The sequence below is a fragment of the Myotis lucifugus genome, unplaced genomic scaffold (assembly GCF_000147115.1).
Source record: "Myotis lucifugus unplaced genomic scaffold, Myoluc2.0 scaffold_0, whole genome shotgun sequence".
NCBI lineage: Eukaryota > Metazoa > Chordata > Mammalia > Chiroptera > Vespertilionidae > Myotis > Myotis lucifugus.
In genome coordinates, this window is record NW_005871048.1 from 2,594,651 (window position 1) to 2,614,963 (window position 20,313).

The window sequence follows — 20,313 nt, forward strand, 5'->3', positions numbered from 1 at the left end:
CTGACAATTGTTTGCAACCTGAAATTCTCTAATGCATTTATGTTGACAAATAAATGTGCATCTGCCAATGTTTGACAAAGGAGCACCCATTACTTCTCTGCACGTTTCCTGAAAGGAAGCATCTTCCTTCTCCTCCAGGTTATGTAATAGCATTCTCAAACAGCTCGGGCTCTTCTGGCAATCAAAGCAGGCTCCATGCTTAAGGAGGAAACCTTTAATTGATCCAGCTCCATTTCCCATGTGCCTTGTCTGACATTTAGCTGGGGCTTGCCCTTTCATCCAACCTCTCTGGATACAGAAGTCACTAGACTTTTTTTTTTTTTTTTTAAACCCATTCCTTAGGGATGGACAGAAGGAAGGGAACACCATTTCCTGATCATTGTATAATTCCAAAATTAGTCTTACAAACAAAGGAGGGAGGGGACCTTGACATTATTGAATTCCCACAGCTGGAGTAGCTAGCAAATACTGGACCCCAACCAAAAATTTCAGAATGGATCTTCTTACCCTTTGTTAATTATAAAATAAATAGATTTCCAGACCTTTTGCAAAGGAAGGGCCTAAATATGCAGTTTAAAAAAGGGGAGAGAAAGAAGAGAGATTTGGTACTTTCCTGACAAGATAAAACGGATCTTCAGTTCATGAATGTCTTCTCCAAGTTTGTGAGGTTTAACTAAAATAGACTTAAGGGGACAGTGAGAGGTAATTTTTGTCTTTTGTCCAGAAAAATTTCCCTTCCTCTTTTATCTGAAAACTTTCCCTTGCCCTTGACCTCTGGCACATGACCCAGGTGAGGGTCATGATAATATCTCATTTCCTTGGCCACAGTGATTGATCCATAGGTAAGAATGTGATACCAGTAGGGTCAATCAAATTCCTTCCCTGAGATTTCTGTATAGGTTCCATGAGAAAGAAGTTCTATTCTCTGGAGCTAGAATAAATTAAAAACAAGTATTATAAGCCAATGCTGACTACTTTAAGCAAAAAAAAAAAAAAAAAGTTTATTGGAAAGATATAAGGTAGCTCTCAGTATTGAAGGAAAGCTTAACAACCAGACTTCGTAAAGGTAGCCTTAGGGATAAGATATCAAAAGCAATAGACAACTTCTTCAGGGGTCAAGGCCCAACCTCCAGGATGAATCAGCTCTAGTCTTTCAGTCTTTTTCTGCCCTCTTTCACTCAACTCAGCTCAAGATTCAAGATTCTGAAAAAGAGCAAGAGTGGTTGGCTCTGCTAGTCACAGCCTTCCCCTGAGTCAAGGGGGAAACGCACACCACGATCACGGTCCCACAGAACTGCAGAGGATGGGAGAGGAACACCTCCCCAAAGGAAAATCATGCTTCTGTTCAAAAGAAGGGGGAAATGGTTGTGAGCAGGCAGAAACAGATGTTCACCCTGGACTGTGAAGCCAGTGCAGCCAGGGGATCTTTCCTGATCCAGGCCGGCAATAGCTCAGAGGGGGCCAACAGGGAAACAAGAGCCAAATGAGCAACCCAGAAACCCTGTGCTCAGTCTTCCCGCCAGCCTCAGGAGCTAGTCAATTTCTTTTCCGCTTGAACTAGTTTCGTTTTGGTTTCTGCCACTTGCAGCTAACAAATTCCTGAGAAACGCCTAGTTTTTATACCAGTGACTTTTAGACCTAGAGGTCTCTAGCATGTCCTTTTGAAAATGAGAATCACTCTAAAGTTGTGCATATTGAACACATAGCATTTCTTGGGATCTTCGTGCAATCAATCCCTAAGGTTTGCAGGGACTCCTGGTGCAGTTGCTTATCCTTGAGGGGACTCCTGAAGTAGTGAGAAGACCTTGGCTTTGGGGTTCCATTTCAGAAAGTAGCTCTATTTCGGGAGACTTCAGTGGACAAAGGAAAAGACAACCTGATAGGCAATCTCTAAATGAAACTTAGATATTATAGGATAAATATAACTATTTCTATTTTCTTAGGGACTCGTTATACTTACAGAGCACCCCTTGAATGATCACTTCTGTCTTCTCTCATTTTCCCTAATAGTCATTGCTGGTGTTTATTGGTTCAAATGTGAAGTATTCCACCTTGGAATAGTTTCTGTCTCTGAGGATTTAGTAAATGCTTAAAGGAAAACCCTTTTCTGCAAATGTTGGGATAATAATGTGTGTGGGTGTGGAATCTCCACCTTTTGTTTTCCTCAAGTTCTTGTCACTTTCTGTCAAGGCAATAACGCTCTTGGCAGCAGGAGGAAGAGCAGGGCTTGCTTGTGCTTTGACTAAATGGCAGACTGAGCCCCATGCAGTCTGATGACCTGGGTGGTGAGAGGTGCTTTTGGACAACGTCCCAGCAGTCGAAACAGTGAGATCCCAAGACCTTCCTTGTTGCTTTCTTAGGAAACTCTAGGTAGACTAGTGAAAGAAATATGTGTGTTCAGTGGGGAAAGAAGGTTGCATGTAGAACTATTGGTCAGGGAGTTGGTTCCTTGTTTGGGGACTAGCAGCCTTTCAAAGAGCTGGGCTGACAGCAAGTGGAAAGAGCCAAGGATGGCATTGTTCGGAAAACCTAGGCGCCAATGGACAACTACTCAAGACTAGCCTTACTCCAGTAAATATTAATATGACCTCTCTCTTGGAATTCTTCCAAGTCATTATTTTATTTAGGCCCAAAGCACTTATTAAAATACACTTACATGTGACAGGGTGTTAGCCATTACATTTAGTGAGGATTGTTTTGATAACTTTTTTTTCTAATTGAGATAAAATTTTAAAACATAAAATTTACCATGTTAACCAATGTAAAGTGTACAGTTCACTAGGTTTATGGTAGTAACATTCCTATGCAACCAGTTTCACTATCTAATTCCAGAATGCCTCAACACCTTCAAATCACTCTTTTCTTAACACCTAGACCAGTGGTTCTCAACCTTCCTAATGCCACGACCCTTTAATACAGTTCCTCATGTTGTGGTGACCCCCAATTTCATTGTTACAAATTGAACATAATTAAAGCATAGTAACTAATCACAAAACCAATATGTAATTATATATGTGTTTTCCGATGGTCTTAGGCAACCCCTGTGAAGGGTCGTTCGACCCCCAAAGGGGTCGCGACCCACAGTTTGAAAACCGCTGACCTAGAAGCAATGGAAGCTTTAATCTGGAGGAAGTTTGCAGGAGGAGAGATAAAAAGAGGAACGGAAAGTTTGGGCTGAGTGCCTGGAGGCGAACATCATGATAAAAGATACTCTTTAAAATGTTGATTAAAAGTTGGCTCTGGGTGTTGGCAAAGAGATATTGCTCCTGACTCTCTTAAGAATATAGGACAGCAATAGTCTGATTCTTAAAATTAATGGGGTAGTGTTTAAAAACAGTCTTGTGTCACTAAAGGATCGCTGGTGTCAGTCCTATTATACAAGCCTCCCCTCAAAATGTGTCTGGCTCTATTCAGACATTGAGTCCTGGATCGGCCTGACCCAGAATGCACCTGCACTGCCTGGGAGTATCTCCTCAAACAAAGTGATGGCTTAAAAGTTGATATGGCTTCCAGCGGGACAGTGGGAATGTGCAAGTGAGGATTAGATACCACATTGTGCATATTAAGAGAAAAGAATTAAAAGGAAAAAAAAAATCCAGAAGAGTGCATTCCCTTTAGTATGCTAGCTTGGAATCTATAAACCTGGACCCTGATGTTCTGGTCAAACATAGGAGCTTTCATCATAGCAAGTGACTTAATGCTCCTGTGCCAGCAAAAGGACGTAGTCAATGAGGTCTTTTGCAAAGTAATTTTGTCCTCCTAAGCCAAAGGAAGCAAAGATTGTTTTGAAATTTAACCTTAGGTGCCTGCATACTAAGATTTAGCAAAAGATGGACTCGTGTTTTGCAAGCGTACAATAGGCATTTCACTGAATTCTGCTAGTAAACAAAGCGGTGAGCACCTCAGGTGCAGGCTGTGGAAATGACGGAAGGAATCTGCCCTGGGCTGTGATTATTTGAACAAAGTAAAATCAACAAACAACACTGAGGCTGTAAGTAAGTTTCCTGCTGTGCCAGTTTTATAATAAAGGTGTTTTTCTTTTCAGTTGAACTTTCCATGGACTTAAATCATTTATTTCTTTAGAGCCAATGAAATAATTTACTGTGTTTATGTATTAAGAAAAAAGTTTGGTAGCTCACTGTTTCATCAATTTGAATATGCTTAAAAGTGCATATTTGGGTAAAAAGAAATTCTAATTTATTTGGAATAAATATCTCAACTTGCTTGTTAGAACTGTAGGCATCAGTTTGTAACTATAACAGAGAAGTAGCTTTATGTTAATCCAGTTAACATGTCATTTAGAATCAACACAGTTTTCCCCTCTTGCAGTTTCATGTTACAATAAGACAGGCTTTTGGAGTAGGTGTCTATGACGTCACTTGATTGAGGCTGGAAGGGGACTCCTTTCCCAAAATGGTTCACTCTCAATCTATTATGGGGTCTGAAATTATACCATTGGACATTTATTTCTTGGATCATTACGTTCTTTTGTTCATCAAAAAGAATCTACTTAAAAAGTACAAATACTCGAGGATGGGTGATTCATTAAGCATTACATTTTAATTTGACCACTTACTGAGAATGTATTGGACAGGTTGGTTTGGTCCTTCATTCTTTCTTTTCAGTAATGGGCTATCCCTTCCTCTAAGGAAGTGCTTTTCTCCCAATCTAGCCCTGTAGTAACAATCAGTCAGAACCGTGGTTGGCAAACCTTGGCTCTCGAGCCACATGCGGCTCTTTGGCCCCTTCAGTGTGGCTCTTCCACAAAATACCACGTGCGGGTGCGCACGCACAGTGCGATTGAACTTCGTGGCCCATGCGCAGAAGTTGGTATTTTGTGGAAGAGCCACACTCAAGGGGCCAAAGAGCCACATGTGGCTCGCCAGCCGCGGTTTGCCGAGCCGCAGTTTGCCGACCACCGAGTCAGAACATTCCCCTTCCCCACCCTTGTTTCCCTCTACACCAGTGGTTCTCAACCTTGGCTGCCCATTAGAATCACCCGGGAATCTTTTTAAAATCCTGATTTCTGGGCCTCATCCTCCGGAAATTCTATTTCTTTGTTACTAATGTTGTGGCCCCACCCCATAACAAAGAAACAGAATTTCCGGATGATGAGGCCCAGAAATCAGGATTTTTAAAAGATTCTCAGGTGATTCTAATGGGCAGCCAAGGTTGAGAACCACTGCTCTACACCATCACCTAGTGGTGAGTGCATGACCTAAGCTTGTCCAACCATAGTTCCCGACCCTGGCCACAAAGATTATTCATATACCCTCAGGGTACCCATGCCAGGACAGAGTTCTTATACTTTTCTTCTAAATGGAGCTGCTGGAAAAAAATGCTTTCTCTCCTCTCTGGAGGACAGGTAAGGAGGACAGCCCATCGCTGCTTTGAGCCGTGTTTCTAGTCTCTTCTGACATCCTGCTTGAGAGAGTGGAGTCCCGAGGCAGAGAGAAGCAGAGATGAGAGACACAGAGTGATATTTGAGACCTGAACCCATCAGACTCCAAGACTAATGGCATGCCCTTGCTCGGTTTGTTTACACGCGTGCCAATAAATCACCCTTTCCCCTTAAGCTGTTATGACTGGGGCATCTGTCATTTGCAAACAAAGGTCTGAGAACTGAAAACAAACATTTTATAAAAGGACACAAGATAACTAAGGGAAGGGTGGTGTTCTGGTTGAGGAATGTGTATGGGAGGTGGGTCAGCGCTAATCGTTCTGTGGTTAAGTGGGGGTCATTATATGTGAGAGTTACCGACATCGTTCCGGACTTGACTTTGAAGTGAATTGATAGGTAGGGCAAGGTGACCAAAGTCTCTGAGAATAAGAGCTAATATTACTCTGGGGCCACAACGGCCTTGACAGTCTTCTGGGCTATTGAATTCAGGGTGAGGCTGCTCGGGGCCCCTGGGAGCGTAAGAATGTGCAAATATTTAATTTAAGACTTTAGTCCTGTATGTCAGTCCACAGACTCAGTCTCTCCCTCCACCAAATCAGAGAAGCAACAAAAGAAAGTCCTGTTTTCAACCGTAATTGAACGTGGGAGACCTGGCTTTATTGAAATTTGTATCTTTTCATAATACAGTAGGTCCCCCCTCCCCCCGTACTATAAGTTTTGTTTTTTTAAACAGAAATGTAGAAAAAAATGGGCAAAGAAGGAAGGTAGGACTTAATGTTTTCTATTCTCTCCATATTATTTTAATTTTGACCTATCAAAATATTAAAGGAACAAAGTTATTAGACAGCAAATGATATTATTTTTGTCAAAAGATGAGTAATGAGAATTAGCTAACTTGCAATAATATATATTTTTTTCACTAGATTAAAAATATAGTGGAGCAGTTGAAACCTTCTCTCAGCTTCTTATTATGCAACCGAGTTGAAATCTGGCTATCATGCCTTAGATTAATAAAGACCTTTAAATAGATGGGATTCTCTGACAGATTTTATTCTTTTAGGTTTCATGGTGGTAAAAGCAAATTCATAAACTATCTTTATTTTCTGTGGAAAGAGCAAAACAAATTGACCTTCAGCGTATGTTTCAAGGTAGCTGTTACACGCCATTTCAACCCTGGGAAAGTGCTATTCAAAACTGAAAATTAAAACCAAATCCATATTAAAAGCTTTGCAATGTGGTCAGGATGCTGGGAGTGTCTCACTTTCTGAAGCCACCACAGCGCCTATTTTCTCCTCCTCCCATTTATTTCCACGCTCCTCCTCTTTTTCCAGAATGACTTATGAGTAATAAAGGAAGCCAGAGTAAGAACAATGGCATGTTTTTTGGCGTTACAAGAGTGCCACACATCAAAGGAAGACCTTTATCCCAGGGAATCACAGTTTTGCAAGAGATCCAGCAGGCAGGAGGAAGTGTGCTCCCACTCTGCACAGCAGAAACGAAAGGCCTCACTGGCTTCGAGCTGCACAGGCACCTGGGCTCGGTTCATTTCTGTCTGGAGGCCGAGTGCCCAGGTGTTGCTCAGACACATCTAACCTGGGGCAAGGGAATGGGCATCTCTAAGCCTCTGCTTATTCTTGTAGAATCCATAAATGTACTGACTTCTGAAAATTAAATACACGTGAAATACTTAGCAAAATGCCTAGCACATGGTATTAAATGTTAACTTGTATTATTGTTAATGACAATCTGAGGTTTGGGGTATCACCCCCCCATGTGTGTTTATTATGTTTATTATAGTCTCTTAGAGAATGCTAAATAAAATAAAATAAAAAAATACAACAATAACAACACCAAAACATTCCAAACCAATAAAAATTTTCTGAACCACCTAGACTTTGTCCCCAACCAGCCTTCCCTACTTCAGGCTCAGTTGCCTATTGTGAAAGCACTAATTTCTTTCCTTCCCTGTGCCTTCTTAGTCTATAAACCCATGTACACTTTTAGATGAGCCCCTCTCCTTGCCCAGCTCCAGAGCCCCTTCTCTTGGGGGCCTTGGGTCTCTCCTCTTAGGCCCTACCTTTCCCTCCCTGCCACCCAGCTTGTGCAAAGACATGGATCAGATCTATTTCAGTCCAGCTCTTCAGCTTCAGAGACTTTCCTTTAAAGAACCGCTTATTCATTCATTCTCTGCTTCTCTTATGGTGAAAGGAACCTCGTCTGGAGTGAGTAGTTCCTGTGATATCGCCATTCATGCCGAATGGAGGTCAGGCCAGGTCAGCATGCTGCCGGGCCAGTGTGCGCCTGGCACTGTGGCCTTGCTTCTTGCCTGGTTGCCAATAAAACTATATATACCGCCCAGGATCATGGGCCAGTGACTGTCACGTGGTGATACTGACCTCTAGGGGCTGGCTTTCCTTCACATAGAGCCTTTATCTTCTCATTGAGCTCCAGGGCTATGATGGCAGCCTCTTGCTTAGCTGTTGCCAAATCTGTTTGTAGCTTTTTCAGTTTCCTTTTGTGCTTTAGTTTCTTAAAAAAAAATAAGGGTTTCCGTCACTAGAGACAGATACATCAAAGGGATAAAAAGAACTGATGATGTCTGAACGAACCTGGCCTTTGAAGCCTCGCTGAGATGAAACGCTCCCTGTTTATCTGGATTGAGTCCTGTTTGAGGCTGTGAGACTGAGTGTGTGCTGCTGTCAGAGAGCCCGAGTCACCAACGATCAAAGCGTACTCTCTGCAGCGTGGTATCTTTTACCTTATTTTGTTTTAAATATGTTTTTATTGACTTCAGAGAGGAAGGGAGAGAGAGAGAGAAACGTCAATGATGAGAGAGAAGCATTGATTGCTGCCTCCTGCACGCCACTTACTGGGGATCGAGCCTGCAACCCAGGCATGTGCCCTGACGGGGAATCCAATCTGGCTGCTGACTCACAGGTCGAAGCTCAACCACTGAGCCATGCTGGCTGGGCTCTTTTACTTGCTTGATGGTTTTTATCTGGATCTGAACCTTGTGTTTTAGTTGCTTATAAGAGAAGGAATTAGAGAAGACCTCTCATTGTCAGTTGGGATTTTACCACTGAAGTGCCAGTGCCTAAAAGTATTGGATTTTTTTCCCAATCTGTAAGTAAACATTCACATGAAAGAGCCAAAGCCTTGATTCTGAGTCATTTTCACCCTAATACCATAATGGCTTGCATTCAAATATATTCTAAAGGGTGCGAAGCTACCATGAAATGCTGATATTTACAGATATTTACTATGGTACTTATATAAGGAAAGTGGTCGGGGATAGGAAAGGTTTTCAGGCAATAGAGGACAGGAATTCCTTGCTATCTATATATATAAAAGGCTAAGTGACCGTCTGACCAGCTGGTAGGTATGATGTGCACTGACCATGCTCAACGCAGGAGCTGCCAAGCTGTAGTGACTTGGCAGTGGCAGTTCTCAGGTGATGCACCCCAGACTCAGAGAGGAGGGAGCCCGAAACTGGGGTGCGTCACCCGAGAACTGCCCTCTCGCAATCCAGGATCCTTCAGGGAATGTCGGAGAGTCGGCTTCGGCCAATCCCCACAGGCCAGGCTGAGGGACCCTACCTGCCGGAGGGACCCCGCTCACTCTGCAGATGCCCTTCGAGCTGTGGAGCCACCCCAGGTGCAGCCGGCCAGGGAGGGCCCTAGGGAGATTGGCTCCAGGGCATGTCCAGCCTGTCTTGCCCAGTCCTGCCCTGCCAGCCACCTTCTAATTAATTTCCTTTTGATGTGCACAAATCTGTGCACCGGGGCACTAGTAAAATAATATGATTTATGACATCCAAACCTTTGAAAGAACTACATTAGGAAATTGTTACACACCCAAAGGATTTACCTTGAGACTTTATGGCTAGAAAGATCCTTTATGGATTTCAAAATGGATTTAATTTGTTAAAATTGGATTTACCTGCAACTATGGAGAAGCTGATTATGATGAAAAGTTCTACATTTGCACTTTTGTGTCCTGCCTTTCCACTGAGGAGCTCACTTTGCCAAGTCTCTGTGGTCTGATAATTAGGAAGCCCAGAAAAGAAATCACTAACATTTCTTATCAGACATAAATCTCAAGATAGGGAAAGGAATGGTTTTTGCTCACAGGGAAGATGGTGTTCCCTGGTCTTTGAAAGGAGTACACTCAGGCAGTAGAGGATCACGCCCTTTTTATGAGAGTAAAGCCAGTACAATCAATTTATCAAGGATGGGATTAAAAAGACACAGACCTCCCATGTTAAAGACAGGTTGTTTTCCAGACCAAAGCAGGAAGATCAGGACTTGATGAAAGCTTAATTAATGGCATACACATGGCTAAAAGAGAACGCATTACTCAAAGGAGAATGGCAGTCATGGAAGTTCTCTTAAGGGAGTTGGAGGGGTGGAATTGGGTTCAGCCAGCGCAGTCCAGGTGAGAGGTGCGTGGTGGTGTGGCAGTGGTAGTTTAGTGTTCTCCTACTCATTTCATCATTGTACTGATTTCTGAAGCACCCCTTTGGTGTCAGGTCCTGTGCAGGCCAGCTGTCAAAACATCAGTGAGGATAAGGTCTCTGCTTCATGCCACTAGGACCATCTAACTAATTTCCTTCTGAGTCTATTCACCAAAACCCTTCACAGTTTGGTCTGTTATGTAGGTTAGTTGAGGGGGAGACTGGGTATTTGATAGCTGGGTTTCTCATAGTAAATTATTAAGTGGGCATGCTAATCTATACCCCGCTCTGTTGTAAGTTGGTTCGCATCGGCTTGTTCATGAGGGCCTTTTCCCCAGGTCTGTGGTGATAACAGCTGTGAGGCCCTGCGTGACCATCGGTGACCTTTTCTGATGCTACTTCAAGACTGCTCCATGCTCAGATTTTTCATACTTTCCTTTTACAGCTTAGAACTTTGGGGTTAGAAAGTGAGAGGAAGGGTGCAGAAATAGAAATTGAGAAAGCAGAGGGGAAGAGGAAAAGAAGAGCAAGAGGGATTCAAAAGAGAGCACTAATTAAAAGTATCAAAAGAGAACTGATAATGATATTCATGCTGAAGTTTTAGGGATTAGGTGTGCTGATGGATGAAGGCAACTTCTGCTGATCTTCAAATAAAAGTAAGACTGGTTGATGGATGAATAAAGAAACTGATAGATATGCGACAAATTGAAGATAGCAAAATGATAATTGTAGTATCCAGTTATTAAGTATGGGGGTGTTAACTGTAAATTTATTTTAACTTTTCTGTATATTTAGCATTTTTCAAAATAAAATATTGGGAAAAAGAACTAAAAAATTTAGTATTCTTACATTGCCCTTTCCTTAATTCTTAATAGTTAGTATTCAAATTTTGAAATCATGCCACAAACATTCCTATGCAGGTAAGTACTTTTCCAGAACCTTTTCTCAAGGTAGGCATTAACGGTAAACAAAGGCAAAAAATAAATGCAACCTGGTGAGAACTGATGAATGATCATTGGTTGCTGGTGTGGTATCAGTAAGAAAAAGCTACATTTCTACATTTCTTATCAAGATACATTTCTGTTTTGACAGGATGACTTGATAGATAGCATGGCAGTGGTCGGCAAACTCATTAGTCAACAGAGCCAAATATCAACAGTACAATGATTGAAATTTCTTTTGAGAGCCAAATTTTTTCAACTTAAACTATATAGGTAAGTACATTGTTACTAACTTAATTAGGGTACTCCTAAGGCTTAGAAAGAGCCACACTCAAGGGGCCAAAGAGCTGCATGTGGCTCGCGAGCCACAGTTTGCCGACCACTGGCATGGAGGAACTCAGTGGAAAGACAGTGTTTCTCAATATCAGTTAAAAATTGTAGCTTTTCAGTTAAAAGATTTAACTCTTTTTTAAAAAAATTCTAATTTCAGGCTTTGCCTTTCTCTTATGGTGACGATATGTTCTGCCTCTTACTATTGTTATAACTGTTGTATATTTGACTTATGATCTGAGAAAGAAACTAAGGATATTTAATCCAGAGAAGAAAGTATACCTGGGAGTCAAGACAGTTGACTTCAGTTATCTAGGGGACTATTCCAGAGGAGAGGAAGTTGAGTCAAACAGCATTGTTCTAGAGATACCAGGAGGAACAATGCTTAGAAAATACAAGGAAGCAGATTTTGGCACAGCCCGAGAGAACACCCTCCAACAATCAGAGCTGTGTCCATGCATAACAAGATAGGATGGGTCCTGGCAAAGGCCTCCTGCTCTGGGAATGATCAAGCAGAGACTGGATGAACGTCTTCAGGCAGGCCCATTGCAACCTCTGGGACCTGGGTTAAGAGGTAATTAGAGGTCTGGCTTACCCCCAACTCTTTCCCTCTGGCTTCCTCTAGCTCCCAAGGGACACAGCACATACATGAATAGACATCTCAGCCCTATCAGTCTCTAAGGTGGGTACAGTTGTCAGGGATTCTTTAAGGATAAATCCGGCATTTGTGAGATGTTAGGTAAGAAGGCCAACAAGGCCTATGAATTCAAGGATAATGTGACTCAAAATGAACCAACTTTGCTAGTTAGCTGTAAGGAAAAGGGGAGGGGAAATCTAAAATTTTAAAAATTGAATGAAGGACCTAGATTGGTTGTTTAAGATTTCTGTTGGTCCCTTTTGTTATTCAGATACTTTTAAAAATAGTTTAACATCATCTTCCACCCATCCACCTCTTTTCTCCAGACAGAACTACTGTATACTATTCATTCACAGCTTTAACCAAGCCCTTTGGGCACTTCTAAAAACTCAATTTGCCAACATGCTTTTTTATTAGTCATAGACATCAAATGATTTCAGCAATGATAATATTTTCCTTTGCTCTTTTGGCATGCTCTAGCCAGGCAACCCAAGTGTTGTACTTGATTCTAATGGAGTCTATTATGGTCTCCTTGGTTACTAGGAGTTCCCCTTGTTGATTACTAAAAGAATAGGAAGGTTTTATAGCTTGGGGGTAAATTCCTATTACCTTGCTCTTTTCCTACTTCTCCGACAGGGTGGACAGAAGCAGGAAATCATGTATTTGTGCAGTATTTTTAAAAGGAAATATCTATCTGTATTACATTGCTGAATAGCTTGAATTATACCAAGTCAATGGGAATTAGAAATAATCAGGGAACTATTTATAGAAGAGTTTCAATACAGAGTTGCCAGCACTGTTTAAAATTTCTTGTTCTTTCCACATACTTTGCATCAGGGCCTAAGATTCCAAGGCTGGGCTTGGTTGGTTATTGGCCCTGGGAAATTAGGCCAGATACATGACATCTCCAGGCCCTGGGTTCCATTTCATAGAGCTGACGGGGATTAAATGACATAACACATAAATGACAGTACCCAGTACTATGCTTGCAATGTAGCAGATATATGTGTCTATTTTTGTCATTATCTCTTGAAGCACTAAAACACTGAAGTATCTTTTCTAAAGATGTCTTTGTCATACTTTATACTTTATAGGAAATAAAATTTGTACTTCCTTGAAAGCAAGCAATTTGTCTTCTTTTCCTTCACCTCCTCCTCCCAAATTAAGTTCTCTGCATGATCGCATTGGTTTCCTCCTCATTTTGTATGGGTAGACAAAACTTAAGGTCCTGAAAACAGACATGCAAATAGCCTTGATCCAATCTCCTGCCAGAGCTGGCCCGATGCCTAGGCAAAGTAGGTGGCTGCCAACATGGAATAATGTGAGGAGCACTCTGAGGCCCTACCTCTCGCTTCCCATGGCATCTCTGTCTTGGGCCTGCCAGTGCATAGTTTTTCTCCACCTTGTCTGAAATCTACCCCATTCACCCCACCTTCATTCACGTAGAGAGCATATAGAACAAAGGTTTTATCTCTAGAGGGCCACTGATAATGCTACCATACAAAAGAATTTGATTTGAATACAGAAGGTATAGGCAGCTATCTCCTTTCATTTCTCTTTTAACAGCCCATCATTAATAATGAAACTAATAAATCTGATAGTAGCATTTGGATACAACTGGGCTTAAAAGATCAACTTATTATCTTTTGTTTAATATTTATACAATCCTCGGGTGAATATTTTAAAAGTCCAGGGATGGCAAATATGTGCCATGTGTGTTCCTTCTTTCTTCATGGCAGACCTTTGATTTGGAGATTCTTTCATCCTGAGTTGCACACCTGGCTTCAGAGTCCTTAACCTACCCTCCCAGCAGCCACTGCTCATTGATGAAACCTAATTGTCATCTATGTTAGTCATCTCTGTTTTGCGTTTTTAAAATATGTGTTTATTGATTTTAGAGAGAGTGGAAGGGAGAGGGAGGGGAAAGCAAGAAACATCGATGTGAGAAACATTGATTGGTTGCCTCCCATGTGCATTCTGACCAGGGATTGAACCAGCAACATGGGCATGTGCCTTGACCAGGAATTAAACCAGCGGCCTTTTGGTGCATAGGACGATGCTCAGCCAACTGAACCACACTGGCCAGGGCAGTGTGTCTATTTTGTAGGTGAGAGAGCTGAGGCCCCAGAACACTTGAGTAGATTTAATCATGGGCTCTTAGTAAGAGCTCAATTGACTTGAACAAAGTTCTTTCTATTCCAGATGCTGATTTTTCTTTTTAATAGTAACACAAGGCTCACTAATAAATAGTACCATTAATTTGTTAGGTTACTTAAAGGTAACCTTTGATGTTAAAGTGTGAATAGCTTTAATTAGCAGAAGTAGAAAGGCAATATAACAGACTTGGTTTTAAAAGAGTACCATTGAAGTATGGTGGTGGGGCATTTATAATATGGGTTACTATGATATCTTTAGAGAACCTAGGAAAAAAAGGAAAGATTCGATGAACCCAGCTAAGAGCTATCTGTGCCAGATGTTGTTCTGAGCTGTCTTAGTGTCATTCATCAGAGGATCCTGAACTGATCCTGATTATTGTGACCATTCTAGTTAGCTGAGTCATATAAAGTGACAAAGAGTGGATCAGGTGAATCTTGTAAAATGCCTTGAATGGCCCTGGCCAGGTGGCTCAGTTGACTGGGACACCGTCCAGTGCACCAGAAGGTTGTGGTTTTGATTTCTGGTCAGGGAACATACCTAGGTTTCGGGTTTGATCCCTGGTTGGGGCACATATGGGAGGCAACCAATAGATGTTTCTCTTTCTCTCTCTCTCTCTCCCTCTCTCTTCTTCCTCTCTCTAAAATCAATAAAAACATATCCTTAGGTGAGGATTAAAGAAATGAAAAAATAAATAAAATTCCTGGAATGAAAGACAAATCACAAATGCAAAATGTAGCTTAGTTGTAGGGGAACTAGTTGATACACAAATCCTTGGGCCTCATCACAGTTTTGACCAAGAACTAGGCCCCACAGGACCACTGTTGATACTTAGTGGCCAGGAGTCAGACTTTAGAAATCACAGCTGACACTGTTCAGGTCTTTAGAGTATCCTTCCCCTCTGAGTAACTTATTTTATGTTATAACATGCTATAGAAATACATTTTAATTCTGTTCCCCACACCTAGAAGGTTTGGAATTCTAATAAAAATAAAACAAAATCCCAGTAATTAGACAAATGTCTTGACTCACTACAGGGGAAGAGTTTACTAGTATTTGGAGCCAAGTCTCTATTCTTTCCCTCTATGGGATAAACAGTTATTAGAGACAGAGGTAGAGTTTGCCAGTATATGTCTTAGTTCCCAGAAATGTCTGTATAGTGTTTATGTAAGAGATGTTACAAATTAATACAAGATAAAGAGACAACGTTTATTTAGGAATGAATTCTAATGATAAGGTAGAACTTGATAACAATAAAATGGTCCAAAGTTTGAATTTGTTGCCTTAAAAGACAGTAAGTTGCCTGCCCTTATTTGCATATGATATACAGACCATTACTGGGGGAAATCCAGAGAGAAGTTAACACTTACTGACCACCTATAACATAATAAGTGGTATGTACTAGTTAAGAATTTTATATGTACTAGTTCGTTTCATTTTTATAGCAACCTGATGAAATAGGACTACTATTAATACTGTTTTTAGATGCAAATACTGAAGCACAGAGAGGTTTAAGTAACTTTCCCGAAATCAAAGAGTGACTCAATTCAAATCTGAGCAATCTGGCTCCAGACCATGCCTTCCAGCACTGGGCTACACATACCTCATCCTACCCAGTGTCCTACATTTTGGTGAGTTTGGATAAGATGGCATTTCCTGTTCTGTAAAGCCATTTCTTAAAGGAAGAAGTGTCTGATTTCTGATCATGAAGTTTGGAGCCAGGGGCTTACCCTCCTTAGTACAAATTAGGAAATCAAATAGAACCACCAAATCTTGATGACACAGAATTGGGTGCAATCTTTGAAACCAAATTGTTCAGCCATGGCATTTGAGAGAGTCAAATCGGGAAGCAGAGAAAAATGTCATGATTTGCCCAAAGCCACAGCTAATAAAACTGCAAGAAGCAGGACTCCAAGCCAGAATTTCTGACTCCCCATTTAGTATTTTTTTCCACTATATCATATTACTCCTTGGCCATCAGAGCTGAAGGGCAGTGGGATGAGTACATGATTGAAACCTGGAGCAGTAGCTGGGATCCCTAAGGTCTAAGGTCCCAGGAACCTTAGCAGTTATTGAGGCAGGCAGCCTTCTCTTAAAGCCCTTCTCACACAGAGAACCAAGAAAGACTGGCCTTGGGTCATTCAATATAGTACGCATTGGGGTTACATTTGAAAGAATAAAGAATAATTGAGATCCTGCTAACTTCAAAGAAATAAGCTGGACCAATGTCCACGAGCCACCTTGCCTTCATGTAGCATTAGAATGTCTGTATTCAGTCAAACAAACGCATTTCTGAGATGAAGGGATCCTGCTGCGTTCTCTTTTTGAGGGTGAGTGTCACTCTACCTCATCATTCTTATTGAGTAGTCATTTACCAGACTGACAACCAGTATTTTTGAGAAAGAAAAGACCTACAGTGCAGTAAATGAGTTTTCATATTACTGGCTGAGCTCGGCACAGAACAAAACCGAGTGTTCAATAAGTCTTCTGAAAGGAAAAAATAGTCAATGCCTGCTAACGCCAAATCTACCCTTTGGTCTTGCAATCTCAAATCACACCCGGAGAACAGGGAGAGAAGCGCATTGTCACACCTATCAGCTCCGGGTAGGAAGCTGTTTTCCAGTCCAATCCTCCCTGGGGGATAGAGAGAGCCCAAAGGGCCAAAGCTGAATATGAAGCAATTTCAGTTTCTCAGCCCCACCTCAACAAATGCTGGTATCATTGGCAAACAGCCATAGGAAGACGTGGGTGGAAGAAAACAGAAACCAGAGAGGACAGAATATACAGGTGGTAAAAAGTATTCCCATCTCTGCCATGTAAAAGTGCTGCTAAGTTTCTCTAATGTGATTATAAAAATAATGAAGAGCTTTTCCTCCACGAGAACTTTTTGATTGGGCAGGTATTGGTTGTTGTGCCTGTGCCCATCACTCCTTTTGAACTTGACTCAGGCTGCCTTCTGGGAGGAAATTAGCCACCTGTGACTTCTCTCAAATCATAAAGGGAAGGCAGGTGTTCGAGAACCGAAACATTGAGATTCTGAAGCACCAAGGTGCTTAAGTCACTCTGAAGGGCTTTCTATGGTAAAGGAAGTCGAATGAAGGTAACCTTCCCCGTAAATATCGCTCTCCTTCAGAAACGCCACTCTGCCCCGAAAGCAGAGACATGAAAGGGGACACAGGCTCAGCCAGCATAATAGTGGCCTTAAAACAGCGGTTCTCAACCTGTGGGTCGAGACCCCTTTGGGGGTCGAACGACCCTTTCACAGGGGTCGCCTAAGACCATCGGAAAACACATATATAATTACATATTGTTTTGTGATTAATCACTATGCTTTAATTATGTTCAATTTGTAACAATGAAACTACATCCTGCATATCAGATATTTACATTATGATTCATAACAGTAGCAAACAGCTATGAAGTAGCAACAAAAATAATTTTATGGTTGGGGGTCACCACAACATGAGGAACTGTATTAAAGGGTCCCGGCATTAGGAAGGTTGAGAACCACTGCCTTAAAAGAACTTAAATCATAAAGAAATGTAAGTAGAGACAAGGAAAACTATCGTAAGAGGAGACATGATTCTCATATGGCATGAAATAGCTTTGGACAGTGTACAGAGAAATTAGAGGAAGCAGCAAAATGGAAAGTTTTCTATGATAATGTATTATTTTCCCATGAAATAATGTTTTAAAAACTGCTTTCTTAATGCAAAGTTGAAACAATTTTATAGCAGAAATTTATGTTTAAAGTGAAATGGACCTGATCTCATATTTTAAAAGTTTTTACAGTGTTAAAAGTAAGCGTGAGCCCTGGCTGGTTTGACTCAGTGGACAGAATGTCGGCCGGCAGACTGAAGTGTCCCAGGTTCGATTCCGGTCAAGGGCACATTCCTGGATTGAGGGCTTGATCCCCATTGGGGGACATGCAGAAGGCAGCCAATCAATGGTTCTCTTTCATCATTGATGTTTCTATCTCTCTCCCCCTCTCCCTTCCTCTCTAAAATCAATAAAATCAATAAAAAGTTCACTTGCCCAAGAGCTACAAGGCAACATCACTTGAAGGTCTCATTGCAAAGACATTTTGTAACCCCCTCCCAATTTTGTTCACATTCATGCTTTCTTATGAATGTGTGTTGATGATGATAGATGATGTTTTACCTAGTATTGGTGACATTGTAATCTGTGTCCACTCAATGACAAGTAAACCATGTTGCCAATACTGTAACAAATTCACCCCTTGCTTTTCTTAGCTAAAATCTGACAATCTGACAATCATTAGCTTAGTTCAGTGATTTTTCAACCAGTGTGTGGCAAGAATTTTTAAAACATGCAGTACCTGACTATGTATTTAGTCAGGGGCACTGACCACTTTTTTCCTTAGATTGTCAAATAAAAAAAAATGACAATAGGCAATACAATAGCCATCTGGCGTGAAGGAATCAAAATTACACATTTTTTGTCAGGTTGGAAATATAATTTTTGGTGTACCACAGAATTTTAGTAATTAGTTTATGTATGTCATGAAATGAAAAAAGTTGAAAATTCCTAGCTTAGTCTATTGTTCCTGGCTTTCCTGCAGTTATGTTCTTGGTTACTGGGGCAACCTCTATAATAAACCTTTAAAGATGATAATAAAATAGCCACGATTTGCCACACCTGAGAACTTTCTTACTAAAAGGTGTCAGTCCTGCTCTGTGGGGGTGGTTTAGCACTTGGGGAAATGGTGTGAACATTAAGCAGTATTTACAACCTAAAACCAGTTTTATTCCTCAAACTCAGTTTCAGAATCTGTATGTGAACTGGGTTATATGCATGCAAGATGGGGTTGCAAAGGCATAACCCAATAAAAGAAGCATTTGTCACTTGTAAATAGCATGCAAAGAGTCAGGGAGGAAAAGGTGTGGTGGTGACGTGAACTTTTGCTATGTAGATATTAGCAAGTTTCAGATTGCATATTTTAACAAGTTTAGACAAATGTGCTTGCTACAAAACAAGTCATCAAATCCGATTGTTACTTGGTTTTGTTGGGCTCAAGAATCTGTCTTATTTCATTCTCTTGTAATGTGCTTTCTCTAATTGCATTAAGAAAGCTGGTAGTGAAAAGATAACACATAAATTTGAATTCCCAAACAGGAATCTTTAAGTAGATTTCAGAGGTAGACCTTTAAACCTGTTTCCATCAGTATCTCTAAGATATGCAAGGATAACAGGCAGGGTGGGGAACATGTGGACTGGGCTTAAAGCCACTTGCCTCATCTTTTGCTAGTGACTTGTGGTGTCACAACTTCCCAGCGTCTGAGATTGTAAGATACAGGGATAATCAGGTGAGTTATTCATCAGGAATAAGTTAAAGATATCCCAAGTTTGACAAATGGTGAGTTGCCTATTCTGGTCCTGACCCAGAAAACTCATAGGTGCCATATTTGATGAGTTATGCTTTAGACTCAAATTAATAATAGGGCATCCTTAATAATAGTGGGAACAACATTGGCCTGATAGGAGACTAACCAGATCTAGAAATGTAAGGCCCTCAGAAATATATCCTGAGACACCCTGGCCTGAATCTGATCCCTCCTAGATAAGAATTAGGCTGACTCAGATCCATTCAAGCTTCTGTGAAACTAAAGCTCAGGAAATGCACAACAAATACGTACTTTTTGACAGTCTAAACATCCCTCTCACAATCCAGGACCACTGGCTCCTAACTTCTCACCTGCCTGCCTGCCTGGTCACCCCTAACTGCCCTCCCCTGCCTGCCTGGTTGCCCCTAACTGCCCTCCCCTGCTGGCCTGGTTGCCCCTAACCACCATGGCTTTGTCCGGAAGGACATCCGGAAGGATGTCTGGTCTAATTAGCATATTACCCTTTTATTAGTATAGATTTTGTAAGACAATTTCTATTATAGGTTTCTAAATTAGGCATTCCTTTCATGTCTTACATAGGGCCTTTCTCCTTTTTTTATAAGGAAGAAGTCTGTACTACTGTCAATAGTAAATGCAAAAATCCCATTGGTAAACAGGCCTGGGTTTATGAAGCAAAAATTACTCAAGAAGGCAATATCCTAAGAAATGGGTAAATTTTGAAATATATATTTTATAAATTTATTTTTAGACATAGAGGAAGGGAGAAAGAGAGAGAGAGAGACATCCATGTGGAGCAGAACATTGATTGGCTGCCTCCTGCATGCCACCCACCATGGAGCCCAAAAACTAGGCATGTGCCCAGACCAGGAATTGAACCATCAACCTCTCAGTGCATAGGACGATGCCCAATCAACTTAGCCACACCAGCCAGGGTTAGATAGGTAAATTTTAATAGATATCCAGTAGTTGTTAGAAAATAAATTCATAGGTGATTATCAGACAAGCTGATTCCGTGAGGAGCTTTTCTCTCT

General features: G+C 41.2%; 1 protein-coding gene across 1 annotated transcript in view; it reads right to left on the reverse strand.

Annotated features, from left to right (window-relative positions):
* The window catches only part of CCDC192 (coiled-coil domain containing 192), a 185,633-nt gene that overhangs the window by 56,139 nt on the left and 109,181 nt on the right, over positions 1-20,313 (reverse strand). The window contains 1 exon segment of the mRNA XM_023754702.1: positions 7,798-7,930. Within this exon segment, the coding sequence (XP_023610470.1) occupies positions 7,798-7,930 (133 nt within the window).